At 48.5% G+C, this 14,555-nt stretch overlaps 2 protein-coding genes across 3 annotated transcripts; one reads left to right on the forward strand and one right to left on the reverse strand.

Moving 5' to 3' along the window:
* Positions 1-7,895: 7,895 nt before the first annotated feature.
* Positions 7,896-13,444, reverse strand: Slx1b (SLX1 homolog B, structure-specific endonuclease subunit). 2 transcript variants are annotated; one of them, NM_001009292.1, is made up of 6 exons: positions 13,131-13,444; positions 10,883-10,934; positions 10,446-10,784; positions 10,063-10,190; positions 9,860-9,947; positions 7,896-9,781 (listed from the first exon to the last, which is right to left on the reverse strand). In NM_001009292.1, exons 1-6 carry the CDS (start codon positions 13,307-13,309, stop codon positions 9,752-9,754), a joined length of 816 nt encoding a protein of 271 aa, NP_001009292.1. In that variant the 5' UTR covers positions 13,310-13,444; the 3' UTR covers positions 7,896-9,751. The 2 variants fall into 2 exon arrangements, with proteins under 2 accessions (NP_001009292.1, XP_063142158.1); XM_063286088.1 differs by lacking the exon at positions 13,131-13,444 and adding an exon at positions 11,472-11,607 and having other exon boundaries at positions 9,655-9,781.
* Positions 13,445-13,671: 227 nt separating this feature from the next.
* Bola2 (bolA family member 2) lies at positions 13,672-14,538 on the forward strand. Its single transcript, NM_001401089.1, has 3 exons — positions 13,672-13,806; positions 13,890-13,987; positions 14,243-14,538. Exons 1-3 carry the CDS (start codon positions 13,744-13,746, stop codon positions 14,340-14,342), a joined length of 261 nt encoding a protein of 86 aa, NP_001388018.1. The 5' UTR covers positions 13,672-13,743; the 3' UTR covers positions 14,343-14,538.
* The last annotated feature ends 17 nt before the right edge of the window (positions 14,539-14,555 follow it).

The following is a 14,555-nucleotide window of genomic DNA, read 5'->3' on the forward strand; positions in this document are numbered from 1 at the left end:
CCTACCTCTCTTCTGCCCAGCTATAGGCTGTAGGCATCTTTAGTAACCAGTAGTTTTAATTTAAGGAACAAGATTTACACAACAACAAAAACTAGTAAAAGTGAGGATTTACTCTTAGACCTTTGAGTACAGAATTTAGCATTATAATGCATAACAGCAGACTAAACCTCAACAAATTCTAATTTATTTTTTATGCTTCCTTTGTCACTCGAATCTTGTTTCTACTTTTACCTAATTTTTTGTATTTTGAGACAGGGTCTCTATTATGTAGTCCAGGTTGGTCTCAAACTCATAGATGTGCCTATCTGTACCTCTTGAGTTCTGGGATTAAAGCATACCTCTTCTGTAGTTATTGTCAGCATCATAGCTGACTTCACATTTAAAGAGCTTCCCACTCCCAACCCCACACCCATCCATGAGACAGAGCTTCTCTGTGTAGTCTTGGCTGTCCTGGAACTCACTCTGTAGACCAGGCTGCCCTCAAGCCTCAGAGAGGCACCAGCTTCTGCCTCCTATGTGCTGGGATTAAAGGTGTGTGTGCCGCCGCCGCCGCCACTAATGCAGCCAACGTGCATTTCTATATCAGGTTTGATTTTTGCTGTTGATGGCTGTTGGTTGAACTGCTCCCCGCCCCCAGGAACACTGGGGATTGAGTCCTCAAATGAAGAGATCACAACCATTCCAACAGGTTTACAGATCAAAAGAAAGAAGAATAAAAAAACAAGGTGTCATGATCCCTCCAAAAGAGTGGAACACTTCAACTGCCAGATCCAAGATACTGAAATGGGTAGCATGCTGGAGAAAGAATTCAAAAGTTAGGTAGAGAATCTGGTTGAGCAGAGCACTTGCTTTTCTTCCAGAGGATCTGAGTTCAAGTCCCAGGACCTATATCACAGTTTTCTGTAACTCTAGCTCCAGAGGGTCTGACACTTCTGTTCACTGTGGGCACCTGCATTCACAGACAAACATAAAGAAAAAAAAAGTTTAGGTGGGAGTGGTGGCTACATAGTGTGCTATTAAGAAAATTAGGTTTACTTGTAAAAGTAATGGCTTCAAAGAGAACACAAACAGACAAAGTAAGAAAATAATTCAGGATTTGAAAAACAAAGTTAGCAACATAGCTAAAAACTCAGCAAGGAAATGCATGTTTTAGATGGGAGACAAATATAAATGTTGGAAATGAATGGATGAATCAAAAAACAATACAAGGACTGGAGAGACAGCTCAATGGTTAAGAGCACTGACTGCTCTTCCAGAGGTGCTGAGTTCAATTCTCAGCAACCACATGGTGGCTCACAACCATCTGTAATGAAATCTGATGCCCTCTTCTGGTGTGTCTGAATACAGTGACAGTGTACTTGAAAAAAGTAAATAATTCAGTGTTGGCTGCTCTTCCAGAGGTCCAGAGTTCAATTCCCAGCAATGACATGGTGACTCATAACCATCTACATTGAGATCTGGTGCCCTCTTCTGACCTGCAGGCATACATGCAGGCAGAAAACTGTACATAATAAATTCTCTTTTTTTAAAAAAAAGAACTGCCAATTAATAAGACCAGTGAGAAGAATGACTTCTCAAGGATGGCCAAAAGAATACTATAGTTGATGACAATAAAAAATAAAAATACTAATTGCATTTTTATTTTATGTGTTTGGGTGTTTTGTCTGCAAGTATATCTGTGCACCACAGATATCCAGTACTTTTCTTATGCAGCCTGGGACTACCTGCCCAAGGAGAACACTTGCCTGCAGTTGGCTTGACTCTCCTGAGTCAGTCAACAAAACAGCGCCCCACAGACTCGTCTACAGGCTAGACTCAAGTCAACCGCTCAGGTGAAACTCCTCAGATAATTCTGGGATGTTTCAAGTTCAGGCAAACTAGGAAAGAACCCAATGAACAAAGGAGAACTAGGAAACAATGGATCGTGCTTGATTCGGTAAGACAGAAATATCTAATAGAAGAAGAATATCTACTATCTTATTACAAGAATAATAGAGAAGAAAGAAGGCAGTATTCCAACCAATTAGAAAACAAGATGGCAGTCATCAGTAAACTGTTCTAAGAAGCCTAAAAGTAAATGATCTACATTTTATGTGTATGGATGCTTTGCCTGCATGTATGCCTGGCACCTGCAAAGGCCAAAAAAGAATGTTGGATCTCCTGAAACTGGAGTCACAGAAGATTGTGAGGTGCCATATGGCTCTGGGAATCAAAACACAGGCCCTCCAGAGGAGCCAGTGCTCTTGAGACTAAGAGTCAGGCATGGAGGAACATGCTTTTATTTTTTAAATTCACTTTACAACCCAATATCAGTCCTCCCAGCATTCCCTCATGTCAGTTCTCCCCCGCTTCCACATCCCCCTTCTCAAAAGAAAACACACCCACCACCAAGTCAACTGTTCCTGTCAACCACATCAAGCCTCTGCCTAATTAGGCACATCCTTTCCCACTGAGACCAGACAGGATGGTCCATTTAGGGGTGCAGGATCCACAGGCAGGCAGGCAACAGCTCTGCTCTAGTTGTTGGGGACCCATAAAGACCAAGATGCTCATCTGTTATATATGTGCAGGGGCCCCAGGTCCAGCCAGGGCTTGTTCTTTGGTTAGTGATTCAGCCCCTGGGAGCCTGGAAGGGTGCAGGTTAGTTGACTCTGTTGTCTTCCTGTGGAGTCCCTGTCCTCTTTGAGTCCCTCGATCCTCCTCCCAGCTCTTCTGTAAGAGTCCTTGAGCTTCATCTAATTTGTAGGTATGGGTCTCTGTGGCGGCTGGGTGGAGCCTCTCAGAAGACAGTTATACTAGGTTCTTATCTGTAAGTATAGCAGTATCATTAATGTTAGGGATTGGTTCTTGTCCATAGGATGGGTTTCAATTTGGAGCAGTCATTGGTTTGTCATTCCCTCCCATCTCTTCTATTTGTTCCTGCACATCTTCTAAGTAGGACACGTTTCAGGTAAAGGCTTTGTGGGTGGGTTGCTATCCTTATCCTTCCACTGGGAGTCCTGCCTGACTACTGGAAGTGGCCGCTTCAGGGTCTATATCCCCCACTGCCCGAGTCTCAGCTGGACCAAACCCCATAAGTCCCTGTGTGACTTCTGCCCATCCCAGGTCTCTGGCACCTCTTAGAGATTGCTCCACCACCAATTTCCCTTATCTCTCCCCTTCCTTCTCTACATCTGCCCCCCCTCCTTTCCTCATCCCCTCTCCCACCCAGTCTCCTCCCTCCTTCCCCCTTCCCATATCTATTCCGTTTCCCCTTCTGAGAACAATTCAACCATCCCCCTTGGGCCCTCCTTGTTATTTGACTTCTTTGGGTCTGTTGATTTTACCATGGGTATCCTGTACTTTATGGCTAGCATCCATTTATAAGTGAGTACATATCATGCATGTCCTTTTGAATCTGAGTTACTTCACTCAGGATGATATTTTCTAGTTCTATCCATTTGCCTGTAAAATACATGATGTCCTTGTTTTTAATGGCTAAGTAGTAGTCCATTGTGTAGATACACCACATGTTCTGTATCCATTCTTTAGTTGAGAGACATTATGTTGTTTCCAGTTTCTGGCCATTACAAGTAAAGTTTCTATGAAAGCAAGTGTCCTTGAGGGATGGTGGAGCATCTTTTAGGTGTATGCCCACAAGTGGTATAGCTGGGTCTTGAGGTAGAATTATTCCCAGTCTTCTGAGAATTGGTTTCCAGAGTGGTTGTAAGGTTTACACTCCTACCAGCAGTGGAGGCTTATAAGGCAAAATCTACAAGGCTACATGGGGCTGGCCTTCATCCAGTCAGAAACAAGCATACCTCCTGATGTACTTCCTACATTCATGTAATCATGCATACACCCTATGCAGTCATGCTTGTGCATGAGCAGCCCCACCCCCACATCCTCCCACCCCCAACTGCAGCATATCTGTCCTTGACTAAGAGGGGCTTTACAGGTTAGAGGCACTATTGTTTTATAAATCTTTTTCCTTTTTTTTAAAGATTTATTTATTTATTACATATAAGTACACTGTAGCTGTCTTCAGACACACCAGAAGAGGTCATCAGATCCCATTACAGATGGTTGTGAGCCACCATGTGGTTGCTGGGATTTGAACTCAGGACCTCTGGAAGAGCAGTCAGTGCTCTTAACCACTGAGCCATCTCTCCAGCCCAAAATCTTTCTTTTAATTTGCCTGTTTTTTTCCAAGACAGGGTTTCTCTTTAGCCTTGGCTGTCTGGAACGTGCTCTGTAGACCAGGCCTGCCCAAAACTCAGAGAGATCCATGTGCCTCTGCGTTCTGAGTACTAGGACTAAAGTATGCCGCCACCATCACCAGGCTGTTTTATAGATTGCTTAAGCAGAGTAATTTAAACTTAAAACATAATGTTAGCCATCACGGGCTTTGGCGGCAGGTCCCTATTCCCACTGACTCACCTCACCTGCCCTGGAGTCTTGACCCACTGAGGAAGGAACCAAACTGAATAGCCATTAAGTTGTGGATCAACTAGCTGTATCAGTCCCTTGTAAGTAGAGGGGCTCTGACTAACTAAGGGGCATGGCTTTTCTTTGCCTCTCCCAGTAATTTTCTAAGTCCTTCCTACAGCTGCCCTGCTCTGTCTCTGTCTCTGTAATTGTTGATTACCTAGAGTAAGAGTGGGCACCCCAGCCTCATCTACCTATGGTGTGATCTGTCACATACAAGGGCAGACAGGCTGGGTTTCAGAGAAATGGGAACTCTGCTAGGGTGGGCTCATAAAGCAGTGGACACTTACTGCCTATTTCTGGGGGTAGAAAGCCAACAAAAGCATTATTAGGTCCTCCTTCACCCACCATAGGAACCTGTGAGGGCCCCTCAAGGAGCTCAGAAGAGGGAAAGCTGGCTGGGCCTACACCAGCCAGGTGGTGCTATATCAGCTCTTGGGAAAACACAACCAAGGGTTTTCCTGATCAAGTACAAATTCTGCCTGCTCCCAGCAAGCTTCACACCATTCTCTGACAAGCATGGGAATAGGCCCAGCTCTCTAGTACCATTCTGTTTTTCAGTTCTTTTGAGTGCTGTTGAAACAGCCTTGCAGTGTGTGACCCTGGCTGGATATTAACTCCGAAGGATGATCACAGCCTGGTAGCTTTATTCTTCCTCCTCTTTCTTCTTTTTGATACAGTGTGTGATGAGTCAAGGCTGGCCTGGGATTTGCTATGTACTGGAGAATGACTTTGAACATCTATCTGGTTCTGTCTCTACCTTGAAAGTGCTGTGAGTAGAAGTATGTGTTATGCCTGGTCTAATCATTTTTAGTCAGGCTATCACTGTGGAGGCCTGGCTGGCCCCCACATTTTCTCAAAGAGAGATCTATCTGCCTCTTTTTCCGTAATGCCGGGATTAAAGACAGGCGCCCCAACATGGCACCTTTTGTTTGTGTTTTAGGATATTTAGGTTGTCCTTAAATTCTCAATCCTATACCTAAGGCATTAAAACAACACAGAAAACAAACAAGGAAAAACAATGTTTTCCTGTCTGGTGTTATCTAATCTGGACCTAACATACTATCAGATCCATTTAACATTGACTCTCAGCCCTTTTTAAATTAAAGTTTTGTCTTTGTTCATCTTTATTCCTACAGTTTGGGATTTCCCTGACCTGTCAGAGAAGGGGTAGGTGGAAGACTTCCTCCTTTACTTCCAAGGTCTTGTTAAGGTAGTGTCTACAGTTGTCTGCATTGACTAGAAAGATGAGGTCACAGTATGTCATCGGCTCAATGTAGTGGGCATTAAAGCACTCACTGGGGCCACAGTGAAGGTGTTTTCCAGTCCCCAGCAATGCCTGGGAGGAATGGAGGAGAGATGAGCCAAGCCTCACAAGGAAAGCCTACATGCCTTTGGCAGCTGTTTTAATTCAATCTCCCGGTACTCATCCTGCCTGAGACCCACCTCCCCCTGAAAGGGGAAACTGGTGGTCCATGTGGTGACAGGAGAGTGGTGTAGTCATGGGTTTCTCTCATTTTCTTCAAGGATGTGTGACAGATGATGAGATCTGTGGTCTCCTCAGGCAGGGAACATCTCAAAAACCCCAGAATCTTCCTTATCTCCCTTTTGGGGTTCTGGAGCACAGAAGGATGCTTCAGAGACTTGATGCTCACTAGGATAAGGGGAAGCACCTCTGTGACATGTCAGGACCTCTCAACTCCCAGTGTCCTGGCTCCACCCCATCATAGTCTTTTCTTTCTTGGCAGGGAGGGCTGGGATATTGTTGAGTTTTTGAACAGGGTCTCAATATGCAGCTCTGGCTGCCCTGGAACTTACTGTGTAGACCAGGCTGGCCTTGAACTCACAAGCTCTACCTGTCTCTATTTTCCTAATGCTGATTAAATGCATGCAACATCACATATGGCTGTGTTTTGTTTTGTTTGAGAGTTGGGGAGTAGCTCTGGGTGAGCTGGAATTCACTATATAGACCAGGCTGGCCTCAAATTCATAAAGACCTGTCTGCTTCTCCAGTGCTGATATTAAAGTCATGTGACCCCATGTCTCACCCATCCTATATTTCTGCCACCCTTCACAGCACACTGAGGGAATTTTCTCCAGTGATGGCAAAGGAGAAACAGTAAAGGCTGGACCTTGTGATGTGGGTACCCCCCAAAGCACTCTTGTTGAAGGCTTCACTCTGGCTGGGCAGCGCCATGTGGAATGACTAGCTCATGAGGACTGACCTGATGTGGAGATTGACCCACTCATGATTCATGTCTGATGTCCTGGGGGATTCCTTACGTTCCCCTATTCACTTTCACTGTCATGTCCTGCCTCAGTACAACCCAGGAAAAAGGTACACTGTGGCCTGAAGCCAAGAGTCAGAACAGACCTGGAGTTCTATTTTATTTGCAGCAAGGACAAGCCACCTATACAAATGTCTAAATCAGGTTGGTTCCCTGAGGGGCCACCATTACCTGTACAAGAACAAGGCAGATCTGGGTCTAGCCAGCTCTCTTCCATGTTCTGTGAGCACCTTTTTCTGACTGCCCTTCTCTCAGATTTGCATCCTGAACCCCACAACACTGACAGGTAGGTGGCCTCTCACTTCATGAGACAGCTGAGACCAAGGGTCTATCCAGGATTGTCTAGTGCTGCCCTGGCTTCTCACTTTGACCAATACCCAGCAAGCTCTGGAGGGCCAGAGACACAGCAGGGAAGGGCATCAGGAAAGGGCATCTTGAAGAGCCTTGGGTCTGCAGTGTTTCCCAGAGCTTCAGGACCCTGCTTCTGTTTCACTCCATGTCATTTTCCTAGTATTTTTTCACATACATGAGGGGACACCAGGGCTTTTGAACTCTAGGAAGGGAAAATAGGTGGGAGCCCAGCAACATTTCTCTAGGTCAACATACTGATAGACCATGTCAGTTATCTCACTTGACCCGGGTGGTACCTGGAAAGTAGGGAGTGGAAAGTGAAGCTGAGGGTTTAGCTCTGCCTGCCAAGGTGGAAACTACAGACCCGGTTATGGGACTCTCCTAACTGATCAGATTTGGGGTATGTGCTGATGAGCAGGTCATCAGGAAAAGCTTGCAAGTTTTGTAGTGCAGCAGTCCCCTCTGCAAAGTATTTGACCCTTAGGATGCCCTTCAAATACACTAGTGGTGGACAGGTTTCCTGCACCAACTCCCTGTTGCTGAAACAGCCAGCCCACCTCGGTTAGTAGCACACCACTACCATACGTGGTGCTCTTGGCCTCAAAATAAAGACAAGGAAGTTTTGGGGTGAAGAGCGCTCTGCTGGAGCTCACAGAGCCATCAAGTAGTAGTTGGCTGGAAGGCCAGCCTGCCGTCAGGGCAGTGGTCACCAGTGCAACTGTACAGCAGTTCACCCGTAGAACATCCCATGACCTCAGTATCCCACGCGTCTCCAGACCAATAGAGGACTTTTTTTAAATTTAACTTTATTATTTTATTTATGTGCAGCCTACTCTGTGGACCACCAGTCTGCCTAGTCCCACAAGAGCAGAAGATGCCATTGGATCCCTTGGAATTGGAGTTGTAGGTGGTTGTGAGACACCATGTGGGTGTTAGGAATTGAACCTGAGTCCTCTACAAGAACAGCCACTTAACCACTGGGCCAGCTCTCTAGCCCCCATTCATGAACTCTTGGGGGTCACAAAGTTTGATAGCTTTCCAGGAGATGCCATAATGTACCAGAAAAGTCCCCTGGGACCTGCCTGTGCTCACAGCTTGCAGCCAGCTTCATCTCTCCAACCACCTCCTACTGCAGCTGTCAGCCTACAGCCATCCCTCCTGTCCCCAGGAGCTCAGGCTCTCCACGAAAGGCAACCACTCAGGGTGTGGGTTTATTTGGCACTAAGACAAATGCAGTTAGTGGAGGCGCTGTGCTTGTTTGGGCATGAGCAAAGCTCTGCCTGTTACCTGGAGTTGCCCACTAAGATGGGGAAGCATGGACAGAGCACAGAGGGGAGAGAGCAAATAGGAGTTGCCCACACAACCAGAGCAAGTCTCATGTGGAGCAGGATAGAGTGAGGAGCTGGGCAGAGCGAGGGCTGTCTGGCAAGTCCCCCTCACACAGGCGCTTACCCAAGAGGATCTGGTCTGTGGCTTCCTGGGCTCCCAGGTGCAAACACCAGGGTTAGCAGAGTAAAGACCAGTGAGGCACAAAGGAAATCCGGTCAGCAGGACACAGTAGCTGGTTGTGGTTCAAACTTCTGGAGTCTGAGACCAGGTGGTTTATTTTAGGGTTCACATATGTAAGTGCAGAACAATTTGGGAAAGTTTCCTGTTGTACCAAATCCCGTGCGCACAAGGAGGCACAATTACATCTGAACTCTTCTCAGAAGAGTTACTTCCTCCGTGAAGGTGGGTAGGCTACGTGTGTTAAAGACCTAGGGAAGGATCTAGTGTAGTCTGAGTCATACAGATGGCACAGAGGTCACCTGGCCCTGGTTGTGGGAGCTTTTTGGATTCAAAGCCCTGTAAATAGCACAGGGGTTATCTAGGCTGTTAGCCCGCTCCGGACTCGGAGGCCGGCAGATTATACATCTTTTTCCTGGAAAAGACAACCTGTTTTAACATTCCTGTTTTCCCCTGGTGCTGATGTGTGAACACAAGGACCTTTGTGCTCCCAACTCCAAGTCACAGGTGCTACTCTCTGAGCCTTTAATTATTCTCCTATTTAGTTTCCGTTGTCAACTTTACACAGCCCAGCCTTATCAGAGGGATCCTCAATCCCGGGCTGTCTCGGCCAAACGGGCCTGTGGGCGTGTCTCTGGGGGCACTGTCTTTAGTGTTGATTGATGTGAGAAGGCCCAGCCCACTGGACAGCGCCACCTCTAGGCAGGTGGTTCTGGGTTATGTAAGTGTTCACTGGCGCACCAGCCAGAGAGATGGAGCCAATAAACAACCCCTGCCTGCATGGTTTCTGCTCCCGGTTCCTGCCTTGAGTGTCCACCCAAAGTTCCTTCACTGAAGGGCTGTTACCTGGAAGTGTAAGATGAGACAAGCTCCCTCCTCCCCCAAGTTGCTGGTCCCAATATTTATAAGCTATGGGAAGTGAATGAAGACAGTAGCTGTTATCTCTGAGAAAGGTGAGGGAGGTAGGGAGGCCACATGGTCATGCCAAAGCTTCCACTTCACTTCTTGCCTTCCGGCCCCTCTCTGAGAAAACATCAGAAGGTACCCCTAACTCAGCCTTTTTATTGTGCCCAAGTTAAGCTGTCAATTGACTTGAGAGGCAGAAAAGGTGCAGGGGTCAAAGTTGGGGACACTTAGGATCAAGTCTCCAGCAAGTCTGTCCAGTGTTCCTGTAAGGACAAAAGCTGGGTCAGAGGTAGTCTAGGAGGACTGGGGGGGGGGGGGGGGCGGCACAAGTCACCTCTCACCTCCTCTAATTCCAAATCCACCTCTTCCTCCTCGGTGTCCTCGTGGCACTGCCCAACCAGGTTTCCCCAAAGTAGTGACTTCTTGCAGCTGCCAAAGGTGCAGTTGGTGGAGATGCCAGAGTGAGGATTCAGCAAACCAGGACTGGCACGTGGGGCACCTTCTCCCCAGGCCTACACAGGCTAGGACGAGGGCCTGGACTCACCTAGGACAATGGCCCTCTAGGGGCAGAAGCTGCCCAGGCTCTTCCTGCAGGAACTCCTCTGCCAAGCAGATGATATGGGCCCTTAGGGGACAACCAGGATGGGGGCAACACAAGGGGCCCTCTTCATCCTGTCAAACGTAGCAGATGAGAAGTAACCTGAAGTGACCGAGAGCAACACACAGCATGCGAGGCAAGAAGGGGACCGGGAAAGGGCAGGAAACACACGAAAGAGCTATGACTTCAGAAAGGCCAGGGAAGATCTCACAGGGTGTCTGGTTGTCCATTCAGAGGCTGGTACTGTTGGGTTCGGAAAGCGCAGAAAGAACCGTCCTCCTCATTAGACATGTGTCAGGATGGGCAAAGTCCCGGGTCTCCGCCCTTACCTGCAGCATACGCGCACATAGAGTGCAGCTGGCCTTGGCACCTAGATCCAGCCGTCGCTCACTGTCAGCCTCACTTGCAGCGGGTCGTTTTGGGACCAAGGGCTGGGGTGGTGGCGGTCCAAAGGCAATGGGCATGTGTGGTGGTGGAGCTGGACAGAGTTCATGGCGGAAATCAGGTCGCAGCCACCGCACTGTTAGAGGGAGGCGCACCCACGGAGGAACTCGAAGCATGTGCGCCAGCACGCGCAGGTGGAAGGTAAAGGAAGCCTCGCTGCGCAGGCGCGGCCCCACGTGAGTCAGACGTCGCGAAGCTTGAGGATGCTGCCAGGCCCATTCAAACTATGGGGAGGTGGGGTGAACGACACAAGGTCTGGGTGGTCCTGGGTAAGGTCCTCTAGACAAACCAATCTAGCCCGCCCTTAAGACACCTTTCTTACCCGAAGGGCGGCCACAGCAGACGGGAACCCGTGTAGAATCAGCACCATGTCCCTTAGAAGGAGAGGGGCACGGCCAGTGAATCCCCATCCCACCTCAGCTCAGATAGAAGCTGAATCCTCCCCACCAGGCCTATGCTCGGGTTCACACTGAGCACAGCCTGCTGCTTCACACCTAGCCATTAGGACTTGAATCTTTCGTGGAGGCGGAAGACCCTGTATCTGCCACCCTCAGGCTCCTCAACCAGTCCTCGATTCCTCTCCTTTGGAGATTGTACTCTAACCCCAGGCTCGAGGGCCCCTGTCTCCTGATCCTGGTCTTTAAAACAATTTTTGCTATTTTATATTAACTGTACAGAATAACAGTTTGCATTGATATTCTCCTACTTATGTAATGTAATTTGACATTACTTAGTATATCCTCCCCCCCTTTTCTTTTGGTCTTTTTCATTTCAAATAGTTCTCTTCTCACTTCCTCTAAATTTCAAATAAGAGAAAACTTGAGGTTTTATATCTCTTGAGGTGTTATATCACTTAACACGATGATGTCCAGTTCCATCCACTTTCTCATAAGTGGTATAATTTTACTCACTGTTGTGGTTGAGTCAAACTGCATATGGCTGGAAAGGTGGTTCAGTTAGGAGCACTTGCTCTTGCGAAGGACCTAGGCGCAGAACAGTTTGAAACTCCCATTCTAAGGGGTCTGGCGCCCTCTTCTGACCTCTATGGGCACTGCATGAACACTTAAAGCTTTCCGGTATGTTTGTTTGTTTTTTAAAAACTCATTAATCAAATGAAAATTAAAGTTTTTTTAAAAACCTGCATCTTGTATATGTCCATTTTCTTCACCCATTCACCTGTTAATGGCACTGTGCTAGTTTGTTTTACGTCAACTTGACAGAAGGTATAGTCGAAGAGGGAGCCTCAATTGAGAAAATTCTTCCATAAAATTAGGCTATAGGTAAATCTGTAGAGCATCCTCCTGATTAACAAAACATGTAGGAGGGCCCAGCCATTGTGGGTGGTGCAGCCCTTGGGTTAGTGGCCTGGGTCATGGCTTCTACATCAGCTCTTATTTGAGTTCTTGTCCCTGACTTCCTCCAATGATGAACAGTGAAGTGGAAGTATAGAAGAATTTTAATTCAGTAACATGGTTGCTCTGGCAAGGGATCAAATCCAAAGACTTCTAGGTCTGTATGATTGAGCTGGAATGCTGACGTGGCCTGGATTACAGTATGACCTTCTGGGATGCGGATACGCCCTTTAATCTCTAACAGTAAAGGTGAGTTTGTATAAGTAGCCATGTTTGAAAATGACATCTAATTGAGGGGCAGATGCCCAACTCACACAACAACAGCACAGGAAAGAGAGGCTACTTAAGAGCAGAGAGAGGGAGAGGGGTGTAGGTGTATAGAAGTTTGGTCAGGGCAGTTTTACAGAGAGGTTGCAGAAAGAACAAGCTAGACACAGGTGAAGACAGACTGAGCCAGAGAATGAGAAGGAACCAGAAGATTAGAACATCTTGCCAAAGTTAGGCCAAGCAGAGCAATTCAGTCAGAAGCTGAGAGAAGCCAGATGGAATCAGCCATCTTGGAAGATGAGATTGTACAGAGGCTAGAAGATTCCAGGGGTAAGCCTAGGGATGGTACTGAGAAAGAAACACTCTGGGCTCAGCCCAAGCCGTATATTCACACAGCTTGGCTTGGCTACGGCTCTCATCTCATCCCTTCATCTGAGGAAATAAAAGTACGTTTACATGGAAGTGTAAGCCGAATAAACGCTTTCCTTCCCAATAAGCTTTTTGGTCATAGAGTTTCATCACAGCAATAGTAACCCTGAGATAGGAACGTAGATTGATTTCATAATTCAGCTTTTGTATTTAAGTTTTTTCTTAAATTCATTTATGTGTATGAGTGTTTTGCTTGTATGCATGTGTGTATGTGCAGAGATTAAAAGAGGGCGTCTGGTACCCTTGTAGTGAGTGGAGTTACAAAGCAGACCTAAATTTGTATACTCGGAACCCAATTAAGCATCACAAGTTTTAATCCAGTCGTCGCAGTGTTGATATCCACAAGGTGCCACCTCCCCGCTATACGCTTGCCCTAGTGACAGGCCAGGAACTCAGCACGGCCCTAGATTAAAAAAAAAAAAAAAAAAAAAACCACCCGGTCCCGCCTCTGTCAGCCTTTAGCCCTAGCGGCCCGCCTCCTACGCGGAGCCTTCCGGTTAGATACCAATGGCTTCTTCTTACCAGGGTCCTCGCCCGCTGGTCCGCCAGGCGCCACCTTTTTTGCGACCCGCGTTGTGTTGCCGGACCCGACGAGCAGGATTGACAGTGAATCCCACGTAAACACGGCCCCGATGCCGAGGGTTCTGACAGTAGAGCAGGTAGACTCCGAAGAAGCGCCCCGGTCTTGCTGCATGTCCCATCCGGACTTTCTGGGTTGAAGGTCCAGAGTTAGGGGTGGTTTCTGGGTCCTCGGACCTCGGAAAGGGCTGGGTAGCCAGGACTGCAAAAACGTTGCTTTAGGAAAAAGCACGGAACGATGGTCCTGCAAATTCCTGGAAAACCGGCAGAGCGACTTGGTGCGCCGCCTGCTGGCAGGAGGAGGGTGAGCAAACGGGGCCGCATGACCCGCTGCCCTCCAGCCCGGCTCGGATTGGCTAACTGCTGGGAGGGAACTTCCCGAGTGCTGGTAATTCAGGGGTACCAGGAGGCGGAAGTGGTGCCTTCGAGGCCGCCCTAGGAAGGGCGGAAGTGAGCGGCGTGGAGGAAGTGGCTGCAGTGAGGGCGGAAGGCGAGGTGGCGGGACGAGAGGCGAGGTTCTGTTCACGCTGGGCTGTGGCCCCGCCGGGCTGTGGTCATGGAACTCAGCGCCGACTACCTCCGCGAGAAGCTGCGGCAGGACCTGGAGGCAGAGCATGTGGTGAGTGCGATGCCGGGAGGTCGCGGGCGGCGGAGAAGGGCTCTCGGGCGTGTGCCCCATCCCGTGTGTCTTCTGCGGGCTAGGAGGTGGAGGACACGACTCTGAACCGTTGCGCGACCAGCTTCCGAGTCCTGGTGGTGTCGGCTAAGTTCGAGGGAAAGCCACTGCTCCAGAGACACCGGTGAGCCCCGGGAGCCAGCCTCCCGCCCAGCGAGGCCTCGGGCTCGGGATGGCTGCCCCTGCATCCGCCCGCCTGGTGGGAACGACTCACTCCCAAAGCCCCGAAATGTGACCCATAGTCCCCAGGGTGCCCCAGCCTTTGTGGTTGGACTTCTGTCCCCTCCTCGAATCCCCACTTCCTGGTCACGCTAGCTTCGGAGCCCATCACCCCAGCCGAGGCCAGGCCGCTCATTTCCCATTCCCTTCTCTCCTCCAGGCTGGTGAACGAGTGCTTAGCCGAAGAGCTCCCGCACATCCATGCCTTTGAGCAGAAAACTCTGACCCCAGAGCAGTGGACCCGACAGCGGCAGGAATGAGGGACCCAGGCCTGAACAAGCATTAAATTTTAAACCTGGCCCAGCTGGTTTCAGTGTGCTGTTTGAAGACTCTGAGGCTGAGTCAAGGAAGTGGCTTTTCCCTGACTCTCCTCCAGCCATTGTTTTGGCAAATTTGGATGAATTTCTTTCCTGAGCCCTCTAGGTCCCAACCTAAATAGATGGAAGTTCTGTTCTTAAAGTCTCTGGAAGGCT

Source organism: Rattus norvegicus, chromosome 1 (assembly GCF_036323735.1).
Source record: "Rattus norvegicus strain BN/NHsdMcwi chromosome 1, GRCr8, whole genome shotgun sequence".
NCBI lineage: Eukaryota > Metazoa > Chordata > Mammalia > Rodentia > Muridae > Rattus > Rattus norvegicus.

What these genes read in the sequence shown, in the direction of transcription:
- Slx1b (NM_001009292.1), bottom strand. Translation starts at nt 13,309, where the DNA reads ATGGGACATGCAGCAAGACCGGGGCGCTTCTTCGGAGTCTACCTGCTC. An exon ending in CTGCTGTGGCCGCCCTTCGG is followed by an intron (nt 10,785 to 10,882) that starts GTAAGAAAGGTG and finishes ACCTCCCCATAG; the next exon opens with TTTGAATGGGCCTGGCAGCA. An exon ending in TATGTGCGCGTATGCTGCAG is followed by an intron (nt 10,191 to 10,445) that starts GTAAGGGCGGAG and finishes TACGTTTGACAG; the next exon opens with GATGAAGAGGGCCCCTTGTG.
- Bola2 (NM_001401089.1), top strand. Translation starts at nt 13,744, where the DNA reads ATGGAACTCAGCGCCGACTACCTCCGCGAGAAGCTGCGGCAGGACCTG. An exon ending in ACCTGGAGGCAGAGCATGTG is followed by an intron (nt 13,807 to 13,889) that starts GTGAGTGCGATG and finishes TCTGCGGGCTAG; the next exon opens with GAGGTGGAGGACACGACTCT. An exon ending in CCACTGCTCCAGAGACACCG is followed by an intron (nt 13,988 to 14,242) that starts GTGAGCCCCGGG and finishes TCTCTCCTCCAG; the next exon opens with GCTGGTGAACGAGTGCTTAG.